At 39.9% G+C, this 23,900-nt stretch overlaps 3 protein-coding genes across 3 annotated transcripts; 1 reads left to right on the top strand and 2 right to left on the bottom strand.

Annotated features, from left to right (window-relative positions):
- Positions 1-5,532: 5,532 nt before the first annotated feature.
- LOC103703142 lies at positions 5,533-7,366 on the bottom strand. Its single transcript, XM_008785885.4, has 4 exons — positions 7,075-7,366; positions 6,827-6,991; positions 6,582-6,711; positions 5,533-6,036 (listed from the first exon to the last, which is right to left on the bottom strand). Exons 1-4 carry the CDS (start codon positions 7,300-7,302, stop codon positions 5,912-5,914), a joined length of 648 nt encoding a protein of 215 aa, XP_008784107.2. The 5' UTR covers positions 7,303-7,366; the 3' UTR covers positions 5,533-5,911.
- A 6,159-nt stretch (positions 7,367-13,525) lies between these two features.
- Positions 13,526-14,458, top strand: LOC103703240 (pentatricopeptide repeat-containing protein At3g46790, chloroplastic-like). The gene has a single exon (XM_008786022.2). It carries the CDS (start codon positions 13,526-13,528, stop codon positions 14,456-14,458), a length of 933 nt encoding a protein of 310 aa, XP_008784244.1.
- Positions 14,459-15,286: 828 nt separating this feature from the next.
- On the bottom strand, positions 15,287-22,555 carry LOC103703144 (basic leucine zipper 34-like). Its single transcript, XM_026803007.2, has 5 exons — positions 22,471-22,555; positions 21,059-21,720; positions 16,597-16,672; positions 16,378-16,504; positions 15,287-15,839 (listed from the first exon to the last, which is right to left on the bottom strand). Exons 2-5 carry the CDS (start codon positions 21,640-21,642, stop codon positions 15,634-15,636), a joined length of 993 nt encoding a protein of 330 aa, XP_026658808.2. The 5' UTR covers positions 21,643-21,720; positions 22,471-22,555; the 3' UTR covers positions 15,287-15,633.
- Positions 22,556-23,900: the final 1,345 nt, after the last annotated feature.

Genomic DNA, 23,900 nt, shown 5'->3' with positions numbered 1-23,900 from the left:
TTGAATAACCCTTGGACGTTTGCTCCAATTTTAGTGCAAAAAGACTAAAGAGTCCGGCCATGAAGACTTTGGACCAAAGACCTACTTTGAGTGCAGGCATTGTCCTTTTTGCTCCTCGTTTCAACCAAGCTTCATAATAGCCCAGTCACACTTTTCTCATTTTCGTCCTGAGATTTGAATCATGCTCGAATTTCTATCCCAAAGTTAGAATAGGTCCCACTCGCATTCATGAATGGTTTAGCTTCCTTCCTTCCTTTCTTTCTTATTTTGATGCAACTCTCTTTAGATTTATATTCACTTGTTCGAGACATTATGATGATTTATTGTTCATGTAATATGCATGCAGCATTCATGCAGGGTTTGGCATAGTTGCATGGTCTTGGCTCATGATGCAGCATGATAGTTATTAAAAGACAAAGGAGCAAAAGTCTCATGGAACTATGGCGCCAATTAATGGATTGAAAGAAAGTTAGCCAAAGAAGACAGCTGATTCATGTTCGATCTTTTGCGTTGGTATGCGAGAAGGTAAGGTAAGGTGGTCGGCTAATGAGAGCTAGGAAGGGAAAGGCGGAGATGGCACCAATCCGATCGACGGAAATCTAGTTCAGCCAGTTGCATCCCTAATTAAGATTCCTTCATTTCTTGGGGATTTCTTATTCTTAAAGATTATCGTGTCCAAAAATGATAATCTCCGGGTGCAATCATACCAGTATTGACATGCGGAATTTCTTCTAGTTAAGTGTTCTTAGGCGAGAATAACACTATGATGGATATCCCCTAGAAAGTCCCGGTGCTACATCTTCATAAAAAAAAAAAAAAAACGAAAACAAAAATGTTAATCTCCAATATTGATTTTTAGTCCCATTAAGTTTGATAAGAAGCTAAAATATGTGGGCAAATGACTTATTTCATATCTTCACTAGAAGATGAAGCCCATCTTCAAGTTTGTGCCACACAATGAGAAAACCATGACTTGGTGGAGTCCATGCAATATCATGAGACGTGCTGTCTAATGTATATATAGCATGGGGCATATCTAATCATGATTGTCGCACCTATCACGACCGATCTTGATCGAAAGACTGGACTCTGGAAATGAGCTGATCGCATCATCTCACCTTCCTCTTGTTCTATAAATTTCAGCAACATACACATCAACCACAATATAACAACAAAAAGTTCAGGCCCAAGCCAAGTTAGAGCAAAGCAAGTTCCATTTGAAGTAATGGATCAATTATCCCATATAATTACTTCTGATGTAATGTTACCTTGGATGCCATTGTAGTGATTGGATGCTTTCTCTCCCTCCCATAGTTTGTCTGCTGCCTTCATGGCTTTTTTTTTTCTCTAACAAGTACCAGCAGTTTAAAGTAGATTCGCCCCGAGTATACTATATATTGTGTTCTTCACTTTAAAAAATAGTAACAGAACTGACATGACACAATCCTGAATGTTCTTATGGGTCCAAGACACTGGTTGGCCCATTGCTTTGTGCCAAAGGATCCTCATCCTTCAAAACTTTGAACGATTTAATAAGTGCACAGTATCTGATAGATGAGAGATTTTATGTGGATCTACTCTAATGATCTAATATGTTGGAGAAAGCAGGAGCAACACTTCCATAGCTTTTAGAACGAATCAAACACAAGCACTATGTTGTCATACTCTTTTTCATCTTTAAGAAAATAAATTCACAGGAAAATAAAATAGAGCCTCAAGAGAAAAATGTGTACTTACTGGAATACTACACAAACCAAAGAAAGATTATGAACCAAAAAGAGTTGTGCAGTTACTAGACTCATTCAGAAGAAAACAAAGCTATTGATGTTTTGATTTTAAACTACATGAAACATTATAGTATGATGGCTCAAAATTTCCTTTTTCTTATTTGTATGTGTGCAAAAACTCAAGATGGAAGGAACCTTGTTTTAAATCTAAAATCCAACATCTAGCGACTTGACCAACTTAACCAATTGGCAGTACCCTTGTTCTCATTTAATTTTATGCTGGTTGGAATCTTTTTACAGCAGTAATATAAAAGGACACGCTTTTCCTTTTTTTTTTGGTGGGTCCTTGGATCAGATTAAATGCCAAGTAAATCATGTCCAATTTAATGGTATGGATAAATAAAATCCTACATAGGAGTTCACCAACTTTTACATATATGTAAGCCCTTATAATCCATATCGAAGACGACTCCTTCTTCTTTTTTTTTTTTTTTTTTGGTTGGTGAAAATGGCATTCATATAGCTCTTATGTGGGTATAGCCTGCCAAGTTAGAAGAGATAAAATGATACAAAGAAAATAGAATCTCAGTGACACCAGTCCAAATGACCTTACCGGAGTGCTGAGCAATATAGGAGGTAACCCAATCTGTAGCTCTGTTCGTCTTCCGATGCTCATATACTGTCTGTAAGGAACTCATTCCTGACCAATTTATGAGTGCCTCGAATCAGTGGGTGGCCGTCCCCATATTGATCCATTCCCCGAATCTAATCCATAACAGTGGTGGAGTACCCCTCAAGGTATATCCTGTCTGAATTAAGTAACCTCCTATCAAACGCACACCTCGGTGTCCGCTAGCTTATTAAGATATATATCTTTCTTTGCATTTCTTCCATTTGTTCATTTTTATATATCAAAATGAATGAGAGGTGCAACCGGAGTTCATGCCATACGATGAACACGTACTATTTCCAAAGGGCCGAAGGAGCGAGGTAGTGCCCAAGTAATTAAAACTCTCGGAGCACAAGCACAAGTAAAAGAAGTGCATGACTTGCACCCCAGTCAAGATGGCATAAGATCGAACACAGGAGCTCCATGTACAAGGTACAATTTCAAGTTCCAAAACCCAGCCATGGGCAAAGAACTCATTGCGGGGAGAAACTCACCGGGAGACATGTTTTCTAAGCAAACTTGTTCAAAATGCCGGACTATATTTAACTACCATCTTATGTACACGAGCGTCAGCTCTATTACACTAAAAAGTTGAGCCATGGCACTATTTTAAAGGCACTGCAGAATTCGATGTGCTTTTAGATAACGGTCGTGCGTTATATGTCTGATACTCCGCAGAAGAAGTTAATTCCACCGTGTAGGGCTCGTTTGGTTCGCAGGAAGCATTTTTTCTTCTAAGGATATAATTTCTGAAAAATAAATTTCTAGAAAGAAAATGCCTAGAAAAGTACTTTTGGCATGTTTGGCTGACCATGAGAATGTGACAAATTTCCAAAGTGCTTATGTTTGGTTGGCCATCCACTTTCTTTGGAAAGTTATGTATAATTCCTATTATGCTCTTAATAAAAATTAGGTCTTTAATACCTCTTTAATGCTTCTTTAATGCTTCTTTAATGCTTCTTTAATGCTGAAGGGCCTTTTTGAAAAAAGTAAAAATTGAGTGATTCCTGTCTCATGGGAAAGTAACTTTCCCATGTTTCTCATGGGAAAGACTTTCCCATGAAATGTGGGAATCATATTTCCATGGGAATACAAATTTTCCATCTCTCTCTTTTGAAAACTCCAACCAAACAAGAGGCATCTTATTACTTTTCCGTTGACCATATTAGATAGAGTTGTTTTTTTTTTAATTTTGTATAATGTTTCTAAAAATATATATAGGATTAACCGGTAGTCATAACCATATGTTTTTATTTTGTATTTAGTTTTTAGTCTTGCATAAGTATTCAAGATTTATCTAGTATATAATCGATATGGAACTAAAAATATATTTATGGATTTTCACACACTCTCAATTTAAGCTTTGGCATTCTCACCAAGTTAAGAGTCTGAAACCAATCAAATACAATTACAGACATCATAATCAGTCTATGGTTTATATAAATAAATTTCTATTGTAGTGTTTTCTAGTTCATATGGATTTTAGGCTGGATCCACTCTAATACTATTTTATAACTTAGAACTTTATCCAAAAAGACTTGGCAAGTGTTATTTGCATCCGTTTAGCTCTATACATATACCTAAAACCTACCCATGCATTGACAATATGGAATTAAATTGGATGGATCCTTCCATTTAAATTGTAACCTGAAACCACTCCTTAATGCACAAGTTTTGATTTAAGTGGATCTAAAAGGTTACTGAAAGTGATGACCCCAATTTGTTTGTGTGATATCAGCTAATCCTGTTCATGCATAACTTTTGACTAGAAAAGTAATTGCAAAACAGAAAGGTATGACCAATGCAGCACACATCCTTTGCAGCCTTCCAGCGTCAATAACCAAAAAATATTTGTCAACTGATGTGACTTCCCATCCATGAAGACCCACCATTGGAGATCTTTCAGATGCAAAGACAAAGATCGTTCCCTGAGAGACGAATGCCACTGACTTAACGAGGTTCATGCCAATAGGCCAAAGCAAATTCGTGACTCCGAAATATTAAATAGGATAATAAAACTATCTCTTCCGTGAGGATCCTTATGGTTGGGATATATCAAATTACAGAATAAGCTAATGATTTCTAAAAAAATAATTATAATTTTTCTATTATCATATTTGGTCAATAAAAAATTACTCTAACAAATAATATAAAAAATATTATGTTTGGTTAGAAATAATATTATATAAAAATATTAACAAAATTTTAATAATAGTTTAAAAAATAATTCTTTTCAGTCCACTTGCATAAATTACGTTAATATTTGCTATATTAAATATGAAAATATACGTTAACAAATATTTCTAAGTTAATTATGAATATATTAGAAAATATATTTCTTATAATAAATAAATTTTAGTATATAAATAATTATGTTAATTATTAATAAATCTTATATAGATTTGTTGAAATTAATAAATATTTGTTAATTATTTATTAATAATTAATATTTATCAATAATCATATTGGTATATATTAATATAATTATTATTAATTATAAATAATTAATAAAATATAAATAAGAACATTTTTGTCCATTCAATAATCCAGCATAAAAAAATAAATACCATATTTTAATAATATTTATTTTATCTTTTCTGTTAAAAAAATAAAATCTATTATTTATCTTACCAACTTCCTTATTCTTTTTCGTACTGAATATAATTTATCTGATCTCCCAACCGAATGGGCCGGAGAGATTTTGTTTCATTTCCCACCTAATGAGCAGCTCTTAGTTTTGATCTTGATTATTTTAATACAAACGAAAAGAAGACAAAGCATTAGAACTACTTCAGTATCCAAGTATCCACAGTACCCCATGTATTATCCAGTCCCAGAGACTAGATTAAACTAAAAACACAGCAGTCTAAAAAAACTTAAGAGACGCCCTTGACCAGGTTTGGGAGGATATCGAGGCGCACTGGCCGCTTTCCCTGTGCACAAAGAGGGAGCCATTCAATGCCTGCCATTTCTATCTCCATGTCACCATTAATACCACGCCCCCAAAAAGGAGAAAAAAGCTACTCCCTGGGTTGGAGGGCCAGACTGCCACCACAATGCGTGCATCGAATACCGAGTACAGAATGGAGACGAGAAAAGCCTGCTACATTTAACTCTACAAAAATTAGTCTATTCTCAACATTAAAACATCCAAACTTATTATTGATATATATATATATATGTATACAGTGATAAGGCACGCAAAGCAGGAGAAAGAAATAAAAAGATACAAAAGAGAAAGTGAAAGAAGAGCTTTAAAAAAAAAAAAAAAAAAAATTCAACCCTATGGGTTCCCTTCTTCACTTGCAGCTTTGTTGGTTCTGATTACATGCTTCCGTTGCTGCAGAGCCAGCGAGTTATTTCCAGCTCGTTTTGTCCTCCATTTTTTTGCTTCCCCCTCTCACCCACCTCCTCTGTTTTCCTTGTACTTATTCCTCAAAAAGACAACAAAACAACAAAGCAAGGGGTCTTTTCCTTTATACAGTGGCTGACAGAGGGGATGGGTCTCCAGCCCTCAGTAGGTCCAGTCCTGAGGCAGACCCATCTCAGGAGGAGGGGCTTGATGAAACGGCATTCCTTGCATCCCCATTGCAGCAACCCCTGTGAGCTGCTTCCGTTGCTCTCCTCCATCTTTGATGCCTGCACACCAAATCAAATCAGCGAGCAGGCAGCCAAAACATATACCATGCACCACGACTGAACCACTTAAAAATTCCATTTTTACGGGATTACGAGAAGGAGACACGCTTAAAAAACATACAAAACAAATCAAAAATTTGGAGAAAAGGCAGTAAAGACGAATGGATTAGAAGACCACTTGAGCCTTAAGAGTAGGATGTAAATATAATAGAATCATGTCATAGTTCGGCATCAAGGAGAAACTTTGGAAACACCAAAAAGAGCAAGGAGGAAATGGTATAAAGGTTCCATAAATAGCTGCACCTTGCTAGAGTACGTTGAGGAAAAAATACCAACAGGAAGTCCGAGAAAATTAAAACTTCAGCTAATAAATAAAACAGCAAGATAACTCGGCGAAAAAATTAAAAGAAACCGGAAATTTTGCGGGGAAAAAATAAAACAGCACGTAAAGGAACTATTTTTCTCAACAAATATTTACATATACCGGAAGGCAACTTAAGAAAACAAGTACACGAAGAGGGAGAGGCTAGAGGACTTAAACCTACAAGATTTCTTCTTCATTGGAGCGGTGACTTCGTTATTGATCACCCGAGGTAGAAAGACGCCCGTCCCTCCGCACTCTCTCCCCGAACCGCCGGTCCGGACCGGAACCACAGTTCTCTCCGGCCCAAAAAACTACACCTTAAAAATAAGAGACTATCACTAAAAATAGAAGGGAATAAAAAACCCAAAAATAGCAAAAAAAAAAAGAGCCCAAGTGCAAACAAGACCCAGGTTATCGCCGGTCTACCTGAGCCGGCTTCGCCGGGGAAAACGGAAACACCGGCCGCCAGCCAGCGACCACTCGCCGCGCCGCCGCACGTGACCGGAACCCGTCGTACACCATTCCAGCTCCTGCCTCCCTGTCCGCCACCGGTCCGAACCGGGTAACGGGTCCGCTCGCAAACCGAAACCGCTGCAACCCAAAAATAGAAAACAAGAATGAAAGAGAGGAAGGATTAGCCGATGAAGACGTGGAGATGGGGAGCGGAAACGGACGTCGGAGAGATGAGGGTTGCGTCGGATAGCGGGGAGGAGGAGGTTGCTGCTGTCGAGGAGGCCGAAGGCAGCGAGCTTCTCGGCAAGCTCATCAACGTAGGAAACGTCGGAGTGAAGCCCGGCGGCAACGGGCTGGCGATGGCGGTGGTGGCAGACACCGACGTCCGGGAAGATCTCCGACGGAAGCCAGAGCTCGCCGTCGTCAAGATTCGGGGGAAACTCTGCCATGGAAACCACGAAGGAAAAGCTGGGAGGCAGAAAAGCAGGGAAATGGGGGCGGGGGCGAAAGAGGCGAGGAGGGGGAGGTAAATATAGCGGCGGAGTGGGGGAAGTTTGAGAGGGGAGTAGGAGGGTAATTCGGTAATTTAGTAAGGGTAGGAGCGGGATATTGGCGAACTTTTCGGCCCCTCTTCAGACTTGTAATGCTGCGGAGCGCCCGTGTGGCACGACAACTTTCCTCTTTCGTCGAACTTAACTACTTAAGGCCAGCATTTCTGCGCCCAGGAAACTTTTGGTGTGAAATCGCCGGTGCCCCAAAACGTTTGCCCTTTTCGACGCTCTGGAAGCGAGGCGAGGGAGTGGGCGAGTGGCGTCCACAAAAAGGTTGTTTTGGGACCTAATAGTTTGACTCTCTCTTGAGCTCCTTTGACGTGGGCCCGCTACTTAAGGACGGGAAATGGTAACGTTGCGAATAAAGAGTTTGAATTTGAGTCCTCGTAATAGCGAGAAAAATCACCATGACAAGTTTCTCCAGATGTTCTGCTGCTATTCGACATGCAATACGAAATTATTCGAACATCTACTACATTTGCGACACGTACCCACCTTTTTCCGCCAAAAATATTGTGTTCTTTCTTTTGAGGCGGTTTTGATGGGGTTCCAAGTGGGGGAAATGTTAGGGCTCGCGGCGGATCTGGAGGGGAGCAGCGTGGGAGAGATGGGTCGCCTGATGTAGAAGTACGGACACGTGACCCCTGCGGGTCCGCCATCTCCGCCTCGGTCCCGGGGGGAACATGGTTGTATCCTTCGCGCGAAGGAAGGATTCAACTTCCTTCGTGCACATCCACCGTTGGACCACCTATTGCACATATCTCAAAGCCTTCCGAACACAAGCTCCTCCGCTGCACAGACCTCAAAGCCAACAGGGGATGATCCAACGGTCGATAGTTGGAAGGAACCTGAATCGTTCTTTCGCGCGAAGGAGACAACTACGATCCGATCGTCGGCGACTCCTAACGGCGGTTTCGTCGCCTCGCCTCTCGAACGAAATGACGGAAAAGCCCTCGGGGCCGCGTGAGGGCATTTCCGTCCTTTCAGACTTCGTACACCATTTTCTGTGGGTAACGCTTCTCTCCCTTGGAAATTCTCGATGGAAATGGAGTAAAAGTTCCGAGCGTTTTCATTTTCTTTTTGTAGGAAAAGTTCCGAGGGGTAAAATACCCCCAAATTTCCCTATTTCAATTCTTTGACACCAGTTAGGGTCCTTTGGAATACAAGAATCATGCCATAAATGAAGATCATCCCCACCTTACTTTTGTCTAAGAGAGTTGTTGCAATGTCGATACCTAGGTGGTGGATCTTTGATAAAAGAGTCCGTGGAACAACCTACAATCGAAAGTGAGAGCAAGTGACTTCTGCGATCTGTACATAATTGAGCCCACACAGATGATGAATAGATGATGAATGGTGTTGGATCTAGAAGCTCTGTATTCACTCTCGGGTTGTCCTGTTCCTCTGAAAAATAGCATGTGGTTGCCTCCCAACAAAGAGTGTGCCGTGTGGTAGAGGACTGAGGGTTACGACCGATATCCGGATGAGAAGGAGACCACAGCACAAGCCGTAATTAATTGTCCAGAAGTAACATAGGTGTGGAGGCTGGCTACGGTTGCTCGTACTTTCATGCAGTCTACGACCCCTATCGATGCTTTCCATGCTTATCTAAAAAAAAACATAAGGAGATCGACTACAGTTTCTTAGTGCGTCGAGGCCGCTTATGTTACTTGCCACATCTGGCTAGATAGAATTATTTGGATCTTCGAGAACAAAAAGCAGCAGCTAAGATTGGTTTTTGACTGAGCCTTACTTCATGCGGCTGAGATCATCCAGTCTCCATCCGTCGAAGAACTTGTGATTGCGAGGGATACCTGAAACTCACGCTCAGCTCTTGTAGTGACTTAAACGATCTTCATCTCCTAGGAGCCCTCATTTCCGAGCTTTCTCAAAATAAATTTCAATGGTAGCATGTATGATAGTAGTGGAAGTAGAGGCGGAGTCGAATTTGTGATCAAAAGCCCCATCTCTAGATTTGTGGTGGTAGAGGGCATCGGGATTTATGAGACCTCTGTCTCCAGAGCGGAGCTAAGGGCTGTCTGAAAGGGCATCACCTATAGGAGGCTCTCCTTGGCGCGCAGATTGCTTTCACCTTAAAGGAGACTTTGCTATGGTGATCGGATGGATTCAGGGCCACTGCAGGGCAACTTGTGGGCATCCGTTGTTGCAGGACATTCTCAAACTGACGAGGGACTATACTATTTTTCAGGCATCTCATATATATAGGAAGGTGAATAGGGCAGATGACTGGGTCAAGTCTTATGTTGCTCAGCACTTTGGTGGTATTCTGTGGGACAACTACGTTTCTCTTTCCCTTATGATTCTAATATCTGATACTAGCTTCCTTATGATTCTGTTTCTCTTTCCCTTATAGTGCTCAGCACTTTGGTGGATATGGTTTATCGAAGGACTTAGTATTTAAATTCATGCCTTTTCGCAAGGTTGTTGTATTTGTAGCTCCGAACAAGTTAAAAATTTGAACCAACAATCTAATCATTGCCGGTCAATTATTGCCGTGATTCATTGGATCATTTAAAGATTTTTGTTTTGTATTGACACGCCAATTCTTGCTTGTGGATCTGCATGATTGTTCATGTTCATCAAGATCCTTTACCTCATTTAAAAGTTGTTTGTTGATAAAGTGTTATCATAATTTATGCATGAGTAATGTTTATGATTGATTTTTCGAAAGAAATATTTTTTTGTCACAAAATTATAACTTTGCAAATTCTGATGTATTTATATTCAACCTCTAATGTTCTCATAATTCCCTGGCTACCTTGGAGAGTGCTGATCTGTTCCTCATCACCATTTCTTCTGCGATCGTCGATCGTTATCCGCACCGTTGTCGTGGTCATACATTGTGGAAGATTAGGTGAGAGCCAAAATCCTTTAACTAATTCTTCCTCTGCTTCTTTTTGAGTTTATGGATCAAGGATTCCAGCCGATGATCACCGAATTTTAGAAAAGAAGGGAAAAAGCCCCTGATTTTCCGGTTTTGACTAGTCGATCTTTGTTTTTCTTTGTTACTGGTTGGTCCGCCGTCAGCGCTCGCTGCCGGAGTTTTCTCGTAATCCTTCGCGGTGGCTTACAGCCATAGATGAAGTTTTGGCCACTAGGATTGCCCTATTTCTCTATTTAAGGGGTCAAAACCCCTATTTTTGATTATTTTTGGTGCTGTCGGCCGCCAGTTGCTATCGATTGCCGATCTCCTGTTAGCCATGGGTCCTTGACACCGAGCACCACTTGCATCTACCCTTTCCCCCCTCCTTTCTTCTTCCTTGACTAGAGAGAGACACTATTCTCTCTTCCTCTCTCCTTTCTCTCTCTTATTCTCTCTCTCTCTCTTATTTTTCTCTATGCAAAGTTTTTCTCTTTTGACTCATGGGCCAAACATGTTGATTGATCCAAGTTGACCTGTGTGCCATTAACAACCAAACCCAGACTCCTTGTTGAACCCGGACTGAGACTCTCTCTTCTCTATCCTTTCTCTCTCTACAAATTTTTCTCTTTATCTGGACTTTCTCTCTAGGGTTGATTGCACCTGTAAGTACGATTTTCAATGATTTTCAATCAACCTAGGTGAAGAGTCTTGATTTAGAGTCGTCGGGTGGTGCGTCAACCCCTACCTTGATCTTTGCTAAATACTATTAGATTTGATCACCTCCGATCTCTGTTGAATCATCTCTGCTCTAGTCCAAGCATGATTCGATAAAATCACTTTGATTGGACTGATTCGTATGTCGAGCACTCCTTCTTGGTTAGCCGTGTGAGGGTGTTGGAATTTAGGATTTTTATTTTTAAAATATTTTTGATGAAATTTTAATAAAATGTATAATTTTGGAATATTAGGCTCTAAGAAGGATTTTCGGTATTAATTGAATCTATTAATTTGATTGCATTTGCAAGATAAGTAATGATTTGCTTTTTCTAGATTTTTTATTTACATAGTATTATTCTTACATCAAATAAATTGTTAATCGATTTATATGTGATTTATGAATTTATGAAATGGTGTTTTGAATAAAAAATAGATGTGTAACTTGGAGTAATATTTTTTAGACTATTGTTATATTGATTGGAGTATGATATATATGTTATTTTGCGAAAAAACAACTTTGATATGTATCAGATTTGAACTCTCAGCTTGACTATGTTTTGAAATTATGATATATATGTTATTTTGTAAAAAAAAAAACTTTGATATATATTAGATTTGAACTCTCGGCTTGACTATGTTCTAAACATTGCCGATTAGGAGCTATGCATTGATACTCTGACTATTATCGACCTCATTGATTCTACTTTTGGCCCTACCACAGAATATAAGTGTAGTATTTTGGTCTACTCTGGGGGTTATAAGTGCAGTATTTTGGTCCACTCCACAGAGTATAAGTGCAGTATTCTAGCTCACTCCGCAAAGTATAAGTATGATTCTATGTCTGGCCTAGCCACAAGGTATAAGTGTGGCCATAGTTAAAGGCTGTTAATTTGAATGCGATTTGTTTCAAATTAGATTTATGATTACGTATGCGAATATCTGAATGATATGGATTTTAATAGATTTATATTTTGAAACAGAATTGATTATGCTTTTATACTATTCATCATAATTTGTATTTATATTTTATGTTATTATATGAATTGTTTAGTTAAGATATTCATTAGTTAGTAGGTTGTCTAGCTCATTATACGATTTTTTACTATTTTACAGATTCGAGGAATTAGCTTAACTCAGAAATTTATCATGAAAGAGCGATTAGAGACAAGATTTTGATATCTTTATTTATACTAGATTTATTTTAGATTGATACAAGATTTTGGAATATTATTGGTTTTGTAAAATTTTTAGTTCTGTTATTTAATTAGATTTGAACATTATTATTTAAATTATTTTCTCTGCTTGATTATAATATTATGACGAGATGTCTTTCATGCTCGTAGAAAAAGTTTTCTAAGAGTATGCGGCGGTTGCCGCGACTCCCGATCTGATGGCAACGTAGGTGTTGAAATATCCTTGGCTATCATAACATCTTGAGGGATATATTATGGTTGATGCATGCCTTGCTTTTGCATTGGTTCTGTCACACCCCGATCCGATGACCTTCGCTGAACATGTGACAGACGGCTACACATCCTTAGGGTTAACCCTATAGGACATGCAAGGTGTACCATTTTATTCATATACATGTCATTTCAAACTTAGATGGTGGCATAAGCAAATAATTTAATGTATTTATTTACCTATGCCTTGCTTCTGCATTCATTCAAACACCTATGACCCATTATACTTTCTCTACCAATGGTATGCAACTTTCTTGACTTGAATCTACTTAGAAAATATATAGAGAAAGGCATGGAGGTGTAACGATAAAAATAACTCTATCGATGATTAATTAAAAAAAGAAATTTCACAAAATTGATACAAAGACTAGATAGTCTTCCCTGCCCTCGGATGCCATCTAAGATGGCCACACAATGATACCACAAAATTAAAAGATCGAACTAGTAATACTAATTCCCTCCCTTGTTCTTTATTTATATAGAGTTCCGCTGTCATATGGCCATCTCTCACTTTATTGGTTTTGCTGTCGAATATTGCTGTGTAATTAACAATCTATCCTTAATTTTTAAATTTTCTGACTAAATTATTTACAGCACAAGGATTTGATGACACCAATTAACATATATCATATATTATATTATGATCAATATATATGTAATATTTAATCTGCTAATCTGTAAATGTTGCTTTTTTTTTCTCGGGATGATGTATAAGTAGTTCTCTTTTGTGTTCAATAAAGTTGAATTAGACGATAACAAATAGTTTTTTTTTTTTGGGTCTCAGACTATAACAAATAGGTTTAAATCAACTACTGGCTACGGCCTAGGGCTAGGATCGATTCTCGGGCCTAAACTATACTTATTTTTAGTCAGTGTTTATCTGGGCCTATTTATCCTTTGATATGCTCTGCTCAAGCCCGGCCCATATCAGCTCCATGGCCCATGTATATAGCCTATGGATGCCGCACGGCTTGGGCCCCACAGAACGTCCGACCCTCAAGCCTAATAGGTTTAGAGCATGGGTTGGGTTTGGATTTGCCCACCCACGCGGCGGAGGATGGGCGTCCCGGAGGACCTGCCCTTCTACGCGTCCCTCCTCGACAGCTGCGCCGCCGCCCGTGACCTCCCCACCCTCCGCCAAGCCCACGCCCGCCTCCTCGCCCTCGGCCTCGCCAGCCACCGCTTCATCCGCTCCAAGCTCTGCGCCTCCTATGCCCGCTGCTTCCGCCTCCGGGACGCCCACCTCCTTCTCTCCTTCGCCCCCTCCGCCCCGGCCTTCCTCTATAACTCCCTCATCCGCGCCCACGCCAACCTCGGGCGCCACGGCCCCGCTCTCCTCCTCCTCCGCCACATGCTCTCCAACGGCCCGCTTCCCGACGCCCGCACCCTCGCCTCCGCCCTCCGCGCCGCCGCCGGCCTCGCCTCTCTCCGCCTCGGCCGCCCCCTCCACGCCGCCAGCCTAGCCGCTGGCCTCGCACCCGACCCCATTGTCGCGAATTCCCTCGTCGCCATGTACTCCAAGTGCGGCGACCTCGCCTCCGCTCGCCACGTGTTCGACCGGATGCGCCACCGGACCCTCGCCTCCTGGACCGCCATGATCGCCGCCTGCGGCGCCCACGGACGGGCCGCCGAGGCGGTGGAGCTGTTCCTGCGGATGCTGGACGAGGGGGAACCGCCGGACGCAGCGGCGATGACGGTGGTGCTGGCGGCGTGCGCACGGGGAGGTCTGGCGGAGGCCGGGAGGCGGGTGTTCGACATGATGAGGGAGGGGCGGCTTGGCGGTGTGCGCCCGGGGGTGGAGCACTACACGTGTATGGTGGATTTGCTCGGGAGAGAAGGACACGTGGAGGAGGCGGAGGCGTTGTTGGGTGAGATGGAGGAAGAGCCGGACGACGCGCTTTGGAGGGCGCTGCTGGGGGCGTGCCGGATGCACGGGCGGTTGGACGTGGCCGAGAGGGTGGCGAACCGGGTCTACGGGAATCTGGGTTGAGACTAGACCGGGTCGGTTCCTGGGTTGAAGCAAACTGGAGTTGGTCCGAGGAGTTAAAACCGGCCGATCCGGTGAAATCACCGGGTGTCATGAAGGCAAGATCGAACATATATTGTTTCATTCATTACAGATGGAATTGATTCATTGCAATCCCTGCCAGCAAAGCAGAAGCGACGATATATATTGCTCCTGGAGAAGGATGAGTTGGATATGTTCCGAGTTAATTGATTACTTTTGAGGAGGAGCGTGCGGCATTAAATTTGGAAGCCAAATCAACTCGAGTTGTCTAGATCTATAAGGCATTCATCACCTACCGGGCTCAAAATGCAGGTCAGATGACCCTATACGAGTTGCGGGTTGGAGATTTCATCCTCAACAATAAGAAGATTTGATTTTATTAGGTTGAAACACAGTTGTATAGATGAAGATTTCTTACCTCTGTAACTTCAAAGTTGGATTTAGAGGCTCTTATGTTATCAAGATTTTGGGTTTTGGATAAAGCAGGACTTCATTACGATGTGATTCAGCGAGACTAGTGTGCCGGCTAGCTGAGGCATCTCACAGTTTCAAGTCAAATCCTTGGAAGTCGCGTCTTCGGTTTCTCCTGCGCATCAAAATTTCTTGAGACCCATGGAAACATCAGTGCCTAGTTTGGAAGCAGGCAGCTGTCCCGGCTTATTCCCGTTCCAACCTAGACTAGATAAGATATAGTCCAGATAAGATATAGTCTACATAAGATAGACTAAGTTGATGCATCATGGCTGCCTAGATAAGAGTTGCACCAGCAGCCATCTCACCAGAACATCATTCCAACAATTATCACTATCATGATCACCATTTTGAACGCCAAGGATAACTATGAGAGTTTTGGTAATTACATTATGCTTTCAAGATTTCCTCTCATAATTTCATAAAAACTACCAGTGACCGAAGACCGCACTACAGCTTTGCAAGCATGTACATGCATTCAGAGTTCTGAAGTTGCTGGTAAAGTTTAATCTGTGATGCTTCTACCAGGTCAACTGTATAGGGGAAGGGAAGCATTTGCAGAGAGGAATGCAAATGTTAGTTAGAATAGGCTTACCAGCCCGTGGCTTTGAATCTAGCTTTGGGAATGTTAATCCTAATAGTAAGATGGTTTGCAGTGCTGCACTCAGGATGATGACCAGGGACCGTCATCCGCGTCCAAGACCATGTTTCATTGCAACTGGGCTCCCACCAAGACTGAGCTTACCCATGTCCAACATCCCCCGACTAACTTGCGAAGTATCAGTAGTCGTAGGGCCCATCTCAAAACAGGCTGCAGCGCTTTTGCTTCTTCGGTGACGTCCATAAATCATCTTTAACCTCTCTGCTTCACTCTTTAGAGTCTGATACTGACCTGCAGACATTGCGAAGTTGAGCCACGTACAGAGCAAAAAAATAATATATATATAATCATTGTAAGTAGGATAACCAAGACAAAGGAGAGTAGAGCCTAAAGAATAGGTGCAATACATGTTAGAAGTATACAATACACAGAAGGTGGCAGGCACCACTCGTATCACCATTCATTCAATAACTCAGGATAACCAAGACAAAGGAGAGTAGATGCACACATGCACTCGATAAGATAAAAAAGGAAAAAAACTTGCACCCAATTTCAAATCTTCATAATTTTACGGCCTTGTTTGCAACAATGTGATTGCAGTTTAAAAACTTGAAAGCCAGAGTTGAACAGAAGCCTATGTTTGTTAACTTAGTTTCCACTCTAAATAACTTGGTTTGTTAGTTACATAGGCTAAATCTAACTAATTATTATCATTTTTTTTGGCTAAAACGGGCATTTCATACATCACGGGTATAATTATTATCATTTTCAAAAGTGTCCAATCAATCTATTTTTACAAAATCTACAAGAAACAAAGAATCACACTCACCATCCTTCATTATTTTCTCTTGTTGAAGACTGGTTATCTGCCAACTCATTTTCTTGTTTTCTATTGATAAAGCAAAATGCTGCTGAAACATAGAGGCAACTCTTCCTGCCAGCTCTGCCCCAAGAGTCTAAACAAAAGACAAACTCAGGCATGGTTTTTGTCAAAAAAATTGCAAAGACAAAAGTAATCCATAGCATGGGCAACTGAGAACATGACTACCTGAAGTGCATCAACAGTTCTCTCAAGTTCAGCAATATATTGAAGCTTTCGGACCCTAGATCGTTGCCCTGAGCGCCTGTAGAAAATTACGAGATGTGAAGCACAACAATCTAAAGATGAGGGACATAAAATGATTGCTACAAATGCACTTTATTTTATATAAGATGAACATAATCATGCTGGCAGAATTAGCATGTTCTTAGTTGTGCAAGGAAGCTCATTCAAAGGGTGCTTGTAAAATGGTCAGCCCCCAAGTCCAGTACCAGCAAAGAACAGTGTTCATAATTTCTTCAGCAATGTAAATCACAGATTTTAGTATGACAAACAAAACAATAAAGTCAGGAGCACAAATGTTCTAGTACAGAAATATTCTGCACACCAACGGCGGAGGAAGAAAAAAGAAAGTCAACCAACGTAGATCTGCAATAGATGAGATACCAAACATTTCACTATATTATCCTAGGGCAAGAGAAAGATGCCTAATTTCAAGGGCTTGACCCATGGAAACCACTCGTATGCAGTGTACAGATAAAATTTTCTCAGGCAAAGTTGGAGACTTCTGACACATGCAAACAAGAGGCCCAAGCTCAATCAGCCCTAGTGAGTTGCAGACATGGTCTGAAATATCAAATTTGCATTTGGTTTGGGCTTAAATCATAAAGCCACAGGCCAGGATCAGGCATAATTTGTAGGATAGATTGCATTTGGTTTGGGCTTAAATCATAAAGCAACCACAGAGACGGGCACACGTCACGCTCCAAAGGCCACTGGACTGCCCTTTAATGTAGTAGTATAGATTGCTGACACTGAAAACTACCCTCAATATCATGCTACAGTCAGTCTGAGTCATGACTAGCAGAGCTCCTAATGCAAATCACTAACTTCTAATAGAAAATTAAACTCAAATCCTAGAGAAGTCATTAATTGTGACAAAGCCCTTAATTTGTCAACCCTACTGATGTACCAAAAGGGTCCGTGTAGCAGTACATGTCCCTCCTTTCTTAAAAAGAATCCATCTCTGTTGTTGTTCTGCTATGCAATGATATTTGATGAGGTAACCATTTTTCTCCCCTCTTCAACTTCCACTGATACAATACCCGTTGAGGTCCTTTCACACCTAAGACCTACCAGACAGGTCACAGATGAGCTTACAGTATTAATACTGTAATGTACCGGGGGCTTTATGTCTTCCTTATAGGTAATTCAGGATGTATAAACAATATAAGGGATTCAATATGCACGATTTATGATTTCAGATGTAGTATCATATGAAATATACAAATTAGTCTTAGCCTTGTCTCAGCATCTCTAGAGATGGGGCTATAAACCAACGAAGCAGAATTTCATAATCATCTGTCAAACTATGTTAGTGCTCCCACAGAAATATACCTAAATTTCTAGTACATGTCACATAAGGTTTTGAAGGTGCTATCCAATCATATCGATTACATACCTTGTTTTAAAAGAAAGCAACACAGATAAATAAAATGCATAGACAAAATCAATAAATAGCACAATAAAGGCAAGTCATATGAGAACCTTTAAAAACACATTCTACTCCATAAATCAAGATATTTCAGCTACTAGTACTGTTAACACAACTCTCAAACCCCATCTTCAAGAGTTCTTTAGATTTGGGGCAGCCATTTATTTCTATCACAGGGTAGGTATATTCATACCCAAATCTAATTCTTCCATGCCACCACTATCCAACAAATTTCAAACTACCTCTCTTCCTAGTCCTTGCCTCTGGAATTGCATCCTCTCCTTGACGGTGCCTCGCCCGGTCTTCTTTGAATATACATAGGATAAATCATTTATAACTTGTTTAGGGAAAAAAAAATGACATCTATTGTTTGAATATGCAAATTACTTATTAAAAGCAATAGAAACACTAGATCGAAGGAGAAAATAGGAATCGACCTTTCATAAAGGTATCATTGTGGACCTATTGTGAACAGCATTCCTGAATCATGCATATGTGATACATGATGATCTGGAGCTTGGTTACATAAGCATCAACTCCTATAGTACGTATAACACTCTGAGACAATTTGTGTACTTAAATATTGTTTTGAAATACTAACATTGGAACCATAATAATTATATCCATACTTGTCAAATACAAAACAAATGCTGATATTAGTATTAGTTACAAAATGAATGAGAGAGAGCATGATTCCATTGTGCTAAATTTGTTATACTTTCATTATTCCAGTTTCAAACTTCATATAAATATTCACAATAACAAGAGAACAAACAAGAACCCAAGAAGGCACCAGACCTAGACACCTGCTCAAGGTCTTAAATTCCTCACGAGCCATGGCCAAGGTGTCCCAATACACTAAAAGAACCTAAACAACCAGGCCTGCAAATCCACAAAACATCCAGTTTCCAATAATTCACTCTATCCTAAAAATTTGAAATATTATTTACAAGATCATATACCTCCTTATCTGGTTACATCCTTTCCAACAAAAAGAAAAAAGAATGGAAAACTTAGCAGCAAAGAAGAGTAATCCAAGCAGCTTGTCCCTCAACCCTTTATCAGAGGTTTAAAGAAAAGGCCTGACCTCAAAATTATTGAACAAGAGATGCTTCTAGCAATCACTAATAGTAGCTAGAGAAATATATCAGCGTAAGAGAAATAATATTGTCATATTCATTCAATGTAATGAGAATGGTGTAAGTTCTTCATTTCCTTGTATCATGAACATGCATTGCAAGTTAATTCCATATTTCCATATTATTACAAGTAATGAACACCTAGACAAAATACATATTAAAACCTAGAAGGGTGGGATGGGAGATTAAGAACGTCAAGCGACAAACATGACCTTTCGTAGAGTAGTTACCTCCCTTGAAAACTGTTGACTTCAAGACTTCTAGTAGAAGTTTTTTTTGGTCACAAAACTTCAAGTAAAGACGATTCATTTAATTCATACAAATGGTTTGTACCAAAATATCTCAGAATTTTTCAATATACAAGAATGTTAAGCTGACATCAAATCAGAAGGTACTTGCACGACTAAACAGAAAGAAAAAGGTACTGTCCTCAAGAGCAATAAGCAGAAGTTGATGTAACTACCTATAGTAATCATTTGAGGCCCCAAGTAGTTACAAATCAAATCTCAATTTGGGAAAGGGTTAATTGAGCAAAATATAATTTTGAATTTTAATTTAGCAATATAATAGTCCTTGTACATCGTAATGAATAAAAAGTTGTTTCACTTTACCCATTTGTCTTATCAATTGTGCCCTGCAACCACTAAAAAGTTCTAAATACTAAACCATCTCTTCTTTCCTTCTGTAGAAACTATTTTAATGACTAAAAGAATCCTATATGGTCGATCCTTGGTCGCAAAAGAAAGGTCTTCCTTCCAACCAATTGGACTTCTAATTTATCACAAGTCCCACTCTCATCCATTTCCTTGGCCAAGAACTTGGCACTAATTTTCAAACCTTAGTGGGTTGCATGCCTAATCCATAAAGCCAACAATTACGGACATAATACTACTTGATGATTAAGGTTAGCTTAAGCATGCTATGGCAAGTAGAAACTTCGAAAAGATCAGAAGAAGAATTCTTCATGGAAAAAAGGTCCAAAACTTGTTAATCCAATAAAACAATCAACACATTCAATTATGAATGGAACAAGTATCAGGCCTATAAATCTCAAAACATAAATCACTTGATAGTACTTGCAAGTACTTAGCTAATAAATCCCAGGTACCCAAACATAAAATCAATCTTTCTTCCTTATAGCCAACAAAAGTTTATGATAATACAACTCTAAACAAAATGGGACAAGTTCTCGATATCTATCAAAACCTCAAAGCATGCTTAAGGGATGTTAATGTGATAAATAAATGCTCAAGGGTTTCCAGTTGCAAACTGTAAATACATATTATCAGGTCAATCATGTCAGGTCAAAAGCGTTGCATACATCATTTTGAATTTCTTGGATCATTGGCATGTAATAGAAATACAGTTATTCTTGCCTCTTATTTCATAGTAGTATATATAGGTTTGGTAGGACACTCCTTTCTCATATCTTTCAAATCATGAATATATTACATTGAGTCCAGGAAAGCTACCATACATATATAGAATGTCTACAACAGCATGCTGCAACGTGCATTTATAGGAGGGAGAATTTTGCTCTTATCTTGGACTAGGTGGATTCTAGAAGTTATGCTGTCTGGCCATCCTACCAAAAATGATAGCTGATAATGCAAGATATATGCATCCAAATGGAAAAATAGGAGTGAATATTTAAATAATTCAAATGACAGTAGAAAAGTTTCCACAACACTTGAAGCTGAATTCATCTTTGAGAAGCTACAAGTACAATATCATTGATACATGAGCAAATGGTGGCTGCTTCCAAGGTAAGCTGCAATCAATGAGTGAAAAGGATCACCTGCATACATTAGATGCGGAGGGAAGGAAGATGGCTTACTTTTTTGATGCCTTCTCTGGATCATGATCACCTGGTGCAACCAGAATATCTCCACTCACATTGGACTCACTATTATTTGAGGCACCAGGGAAATCCACAGTAACATATTGCAAAGGGTTCTGAGGAACATTTTCCAACAAAGCAGCCACTAGGGAGCTTTCCGAGCTGGTCAGTTTACTCTTTTGCCTGGGGGAGTTAGGGCCGTAGACACAGCTTGCCTCATACCCGCTACCTGCCTCAAACCCAGAATTAGTTTCACCCTCATCTGTGGCTTCTGGTGATTTGTGAAGGGCACCAACTGATGAAGTATTTCCTTCACCAACCGGGGATATCGGACCAGCCAAAGTTGTTGGGACCTCCAGAATTGCTGCAGAATCACTCCAAGATCTCCGATGAGAGATCCCTCTAGGACTACTGTCCGAGTAAGTAAAGAGGTCATCAAGCCATGAGGGTTCTTCATCTATAATGAACCCTTGGGATGGAAACCTATATAGTGTGGTTTGAGGTCTGGAATCCAGTCCTTGGGGCAGCAAACCCCTGTTCTTAAATGGGCACCGAGGAGGGAGGTGAGCTTGGCGGGACATGGTGGGATAATTTAAGGCTAGCTTTGGCTCTGTTACTTAAAATTACCCAATAACCATGTTATAGCTTCCTTTTGTTTTCTGTAATAAAACTCAAAACTGTGAACATCGGAAGCGGAGAAACCAAATCCTAACAATATTTCAGAGCAAATTACACCACAGCAAAATTTCAAGAACCGGAGATGAAACTGAGCGCTTAAATCTACCTTCATTGTTGTAAAATCTAAATTGTAAATCAAAAAGAAAATTCTCTTAACAAATTTCCATACAGTAGTTTCCATGTTACAACCCTAAAAGCCCTAGAATCCGTTTAAACCAAAACCCTAACTTATTCTACTTCTTATCCTTCTATCTCTCACACGTTTCTTGCTAAGGCTCCAAACCTCAAAATCTTGAAGCCACATGAAAGGCATTGCGAAGGAGAAAGCAGAATAACACAGTACAAAACCGAAAAACCCTAGAATCACCAAGGAAACAAAAGGAAGGGCTCAAGAACTAAAACCCTAGCATCCATGATTTCCACTAGAATCAAACTCGGGACTAATGAAACAGTAACCATAGTCTCGCCAACTTTCTAAAGAAAAAAATATCATGAATCAAAAACAACGCGATCGGAAAAGAAAAACAGAAGAAAACTACGCATAAAGATCAAAATCGGCAAGAAAAATATGGGAAAAAAAGAGAAAAAAACAAATTGAAACAGTTCTAACTTAAAAACCAGCCGATCGTCCTTGGTTGAACAAAAGCACTGAAAAAAAAAAGAAAGCCAAAGGAGAAAAGCATAAAAAAAAAACCTTTTTTTTGCGGGGTGGGTGGTGGGGGGTTGCATACCTGCTCTCTCGATCTACTTGGGAGACGAGAAGAAAGAGAGAGAGGAGGGGGTTTTAAAGCGAGGGAGGGAGTCGGCACTCATAAGCCAACTTGCTAAAGTGTACCTAAAAAGAATGTAAAGGGGGTTTTTTCCGTTGAATCGGTGAAGGTGACATTTGCCGAAAATTTTACGTCCTTTTGGTTATAATGTAGTATATTAAGTATCTAAATTACTACTCTTTATTATAAGAATTCTCATATAATGAGAATAAAGTTCACAAACAGTGCTCAGTAAGTAAAAAGGTAAATCTCAGAATCAAATCATTATATACTAGCCAGAAGAAAAATTTTTCACTCGATCAACAGTTAAAAAGACTGTACTGTTACTTGATCATAGCAAGTTGAGAAAATAGTGATTATTTTCTACTAATTATAATAACAAAAAGTAATTACTTTTTTTTTTTTTTTGCTAAGATAGATATTTCATACAATATGTGTACGAATAAATTTTTAAAATCAGAAAACAGAATATCATAGAGCTTCTGAGGCAGCTCTCCATCCTCAGGCCACAAGGTGCTACCAGCGTGGTTGGTCATATAGGCAGCCATTCAATCCGCAGCTCTGTTGGTTTTTCTAAATAATTATCCATCTTTCACCATCATTCAGACGTTTCAAAGCGATGGATGGTCGCAGTCGGCAACCCTCAAATCTCTTAGATCCAACTGATGATTGTGGTCAAGTCATCCTCCAAGATGACTATACTCATCTTAGCTATGGGATAAGTTGTAACTCGATCAACAAATAAATGAGTACAGTTTATCCAGCAAATAGCGATTTGGGTAAGCAATAATTATTTTTCTATAAGTGGTTATTATTCTAATATTAATGGCAACTAATAATTCTTACAATTATTATATTTTAATTTGTTTTCTGTAATTCAAATAGCATGAGTCTGTACACTACGGCGCAAATAGCGTCTATTATGTCGTTAACGGAGGTAGTTTTTTTTTTTAAAAAAAAAAGCGGCTACTCATTTCATATAATTCTACCGTGAGTATAACCAGCCATGTCACGAAAAAGTAAAAGATGCAAAGGATGAGGGACGTCTGATGCCTCCGTCCAAAGAAAATCTCTAGAGTGCCGGGCAACAAAGGAGGCGACCTAGTCTGCTGGCCTGTTCGCCTTCCTAAACACGTGTCCAATCTGAACATCACTCATCAACCGGATCATCCTACGGGTCTTCCGAAGGAGGGGATGACCATCCCCAAACCGATTCGCCTCCCGGAGCCAGTCAATAACCACAGATGAGTCTCTCTCGAGGCAAACCCGCTCTGCACCCAGTACCTACCACACATAAGATATGCCCTCCCAAGCAGCCTGCAGCTCTGCTCCGATCACTGTAAGTCCTGGCGTATGCTGCCCTCCTACTGCTATCATTCTACCAAGATAGT

Source organism: Phoenix dactylifera, chromosome 10, assembly GCF_009389715.1.
Source record: "Phoenix dactylifera cultivar Barhee BC4 chromosome 10, palm_55x_up_171113_PBpolish2nd_filt_p, whole genome shotgun sequence".
Classification (NCBI taxonomy): Eukaryota; Viridiplantae; Streptophyta; class Magnoliopsida; order Arecales; family Arecaceae; genus Phoenix; species Phoenix dactylifera.
The sequence above is the reverse complement of the archived record's forward strand: the minus strand, read 5'-3'. Positions and strand labels throughout refer to the sequence as shown.

What these genes read in the sequence shown, in the direction of transcription:
- LOC103703142 (XM_008785885.4), bottom strand. Translation starts at nt 7,302, where the DNA reads ATGGCAGAGTTTCCCCCGAATCTTGACGACGGCGAGCTCTGGCTTCCG. An exon ending in GCAACCCTCATCTCTCCGAC is followed by an intron (nt 6,992 to 7,074) that starts GTCCGTTTCCGC and finishes TTTGGGTTGCAG; the next exon opens with CGGTTTCGGTTTGCGAGCGG. An exon ending in TCCAATGAAGAAGAAATCTT is followed by an intron (nt 6,037 to 6,581) that starts GTAGGTTTAAGT and finishes TTTGGTGTGCAG; the next exon opens with GCATCAAAGATGGAGGAGAG.
- LOC103703240 (XM_008786022.2), top strand. Translation starts at nt 13,526, where the DNA reads ATGGGCGTCCCGGAGGACCTGCCCTTCTACGCGTCCCTCCTCGACAGC.
- LOC103703144 (XM_026803007.2), bottom strand. Translation starts at nt 21,642, where the DNA reads ATGTCCCGCCAAGCTCACCTCCCTCCTCGGTGCCCATTTAAGAACAGG. An exon ending in CCAGAGAAGGCATCAAAAAA is followed by an intron (nt 16,673 to 21,058) that starts GTAAGCCATCTT and finishes AATTTTCTACAG; the next exon opens with GCGCTCAGGGCAACGATCTA. An exon ending in AGAGAAAATAATGAAGGATG is followed by an intron (nt 15,840 to 16,377) that starts GTGAGTGTGATT and finishes CAATGTCTGCAG; the next exon opens with GTCAGTATCAGACTCTAAAG.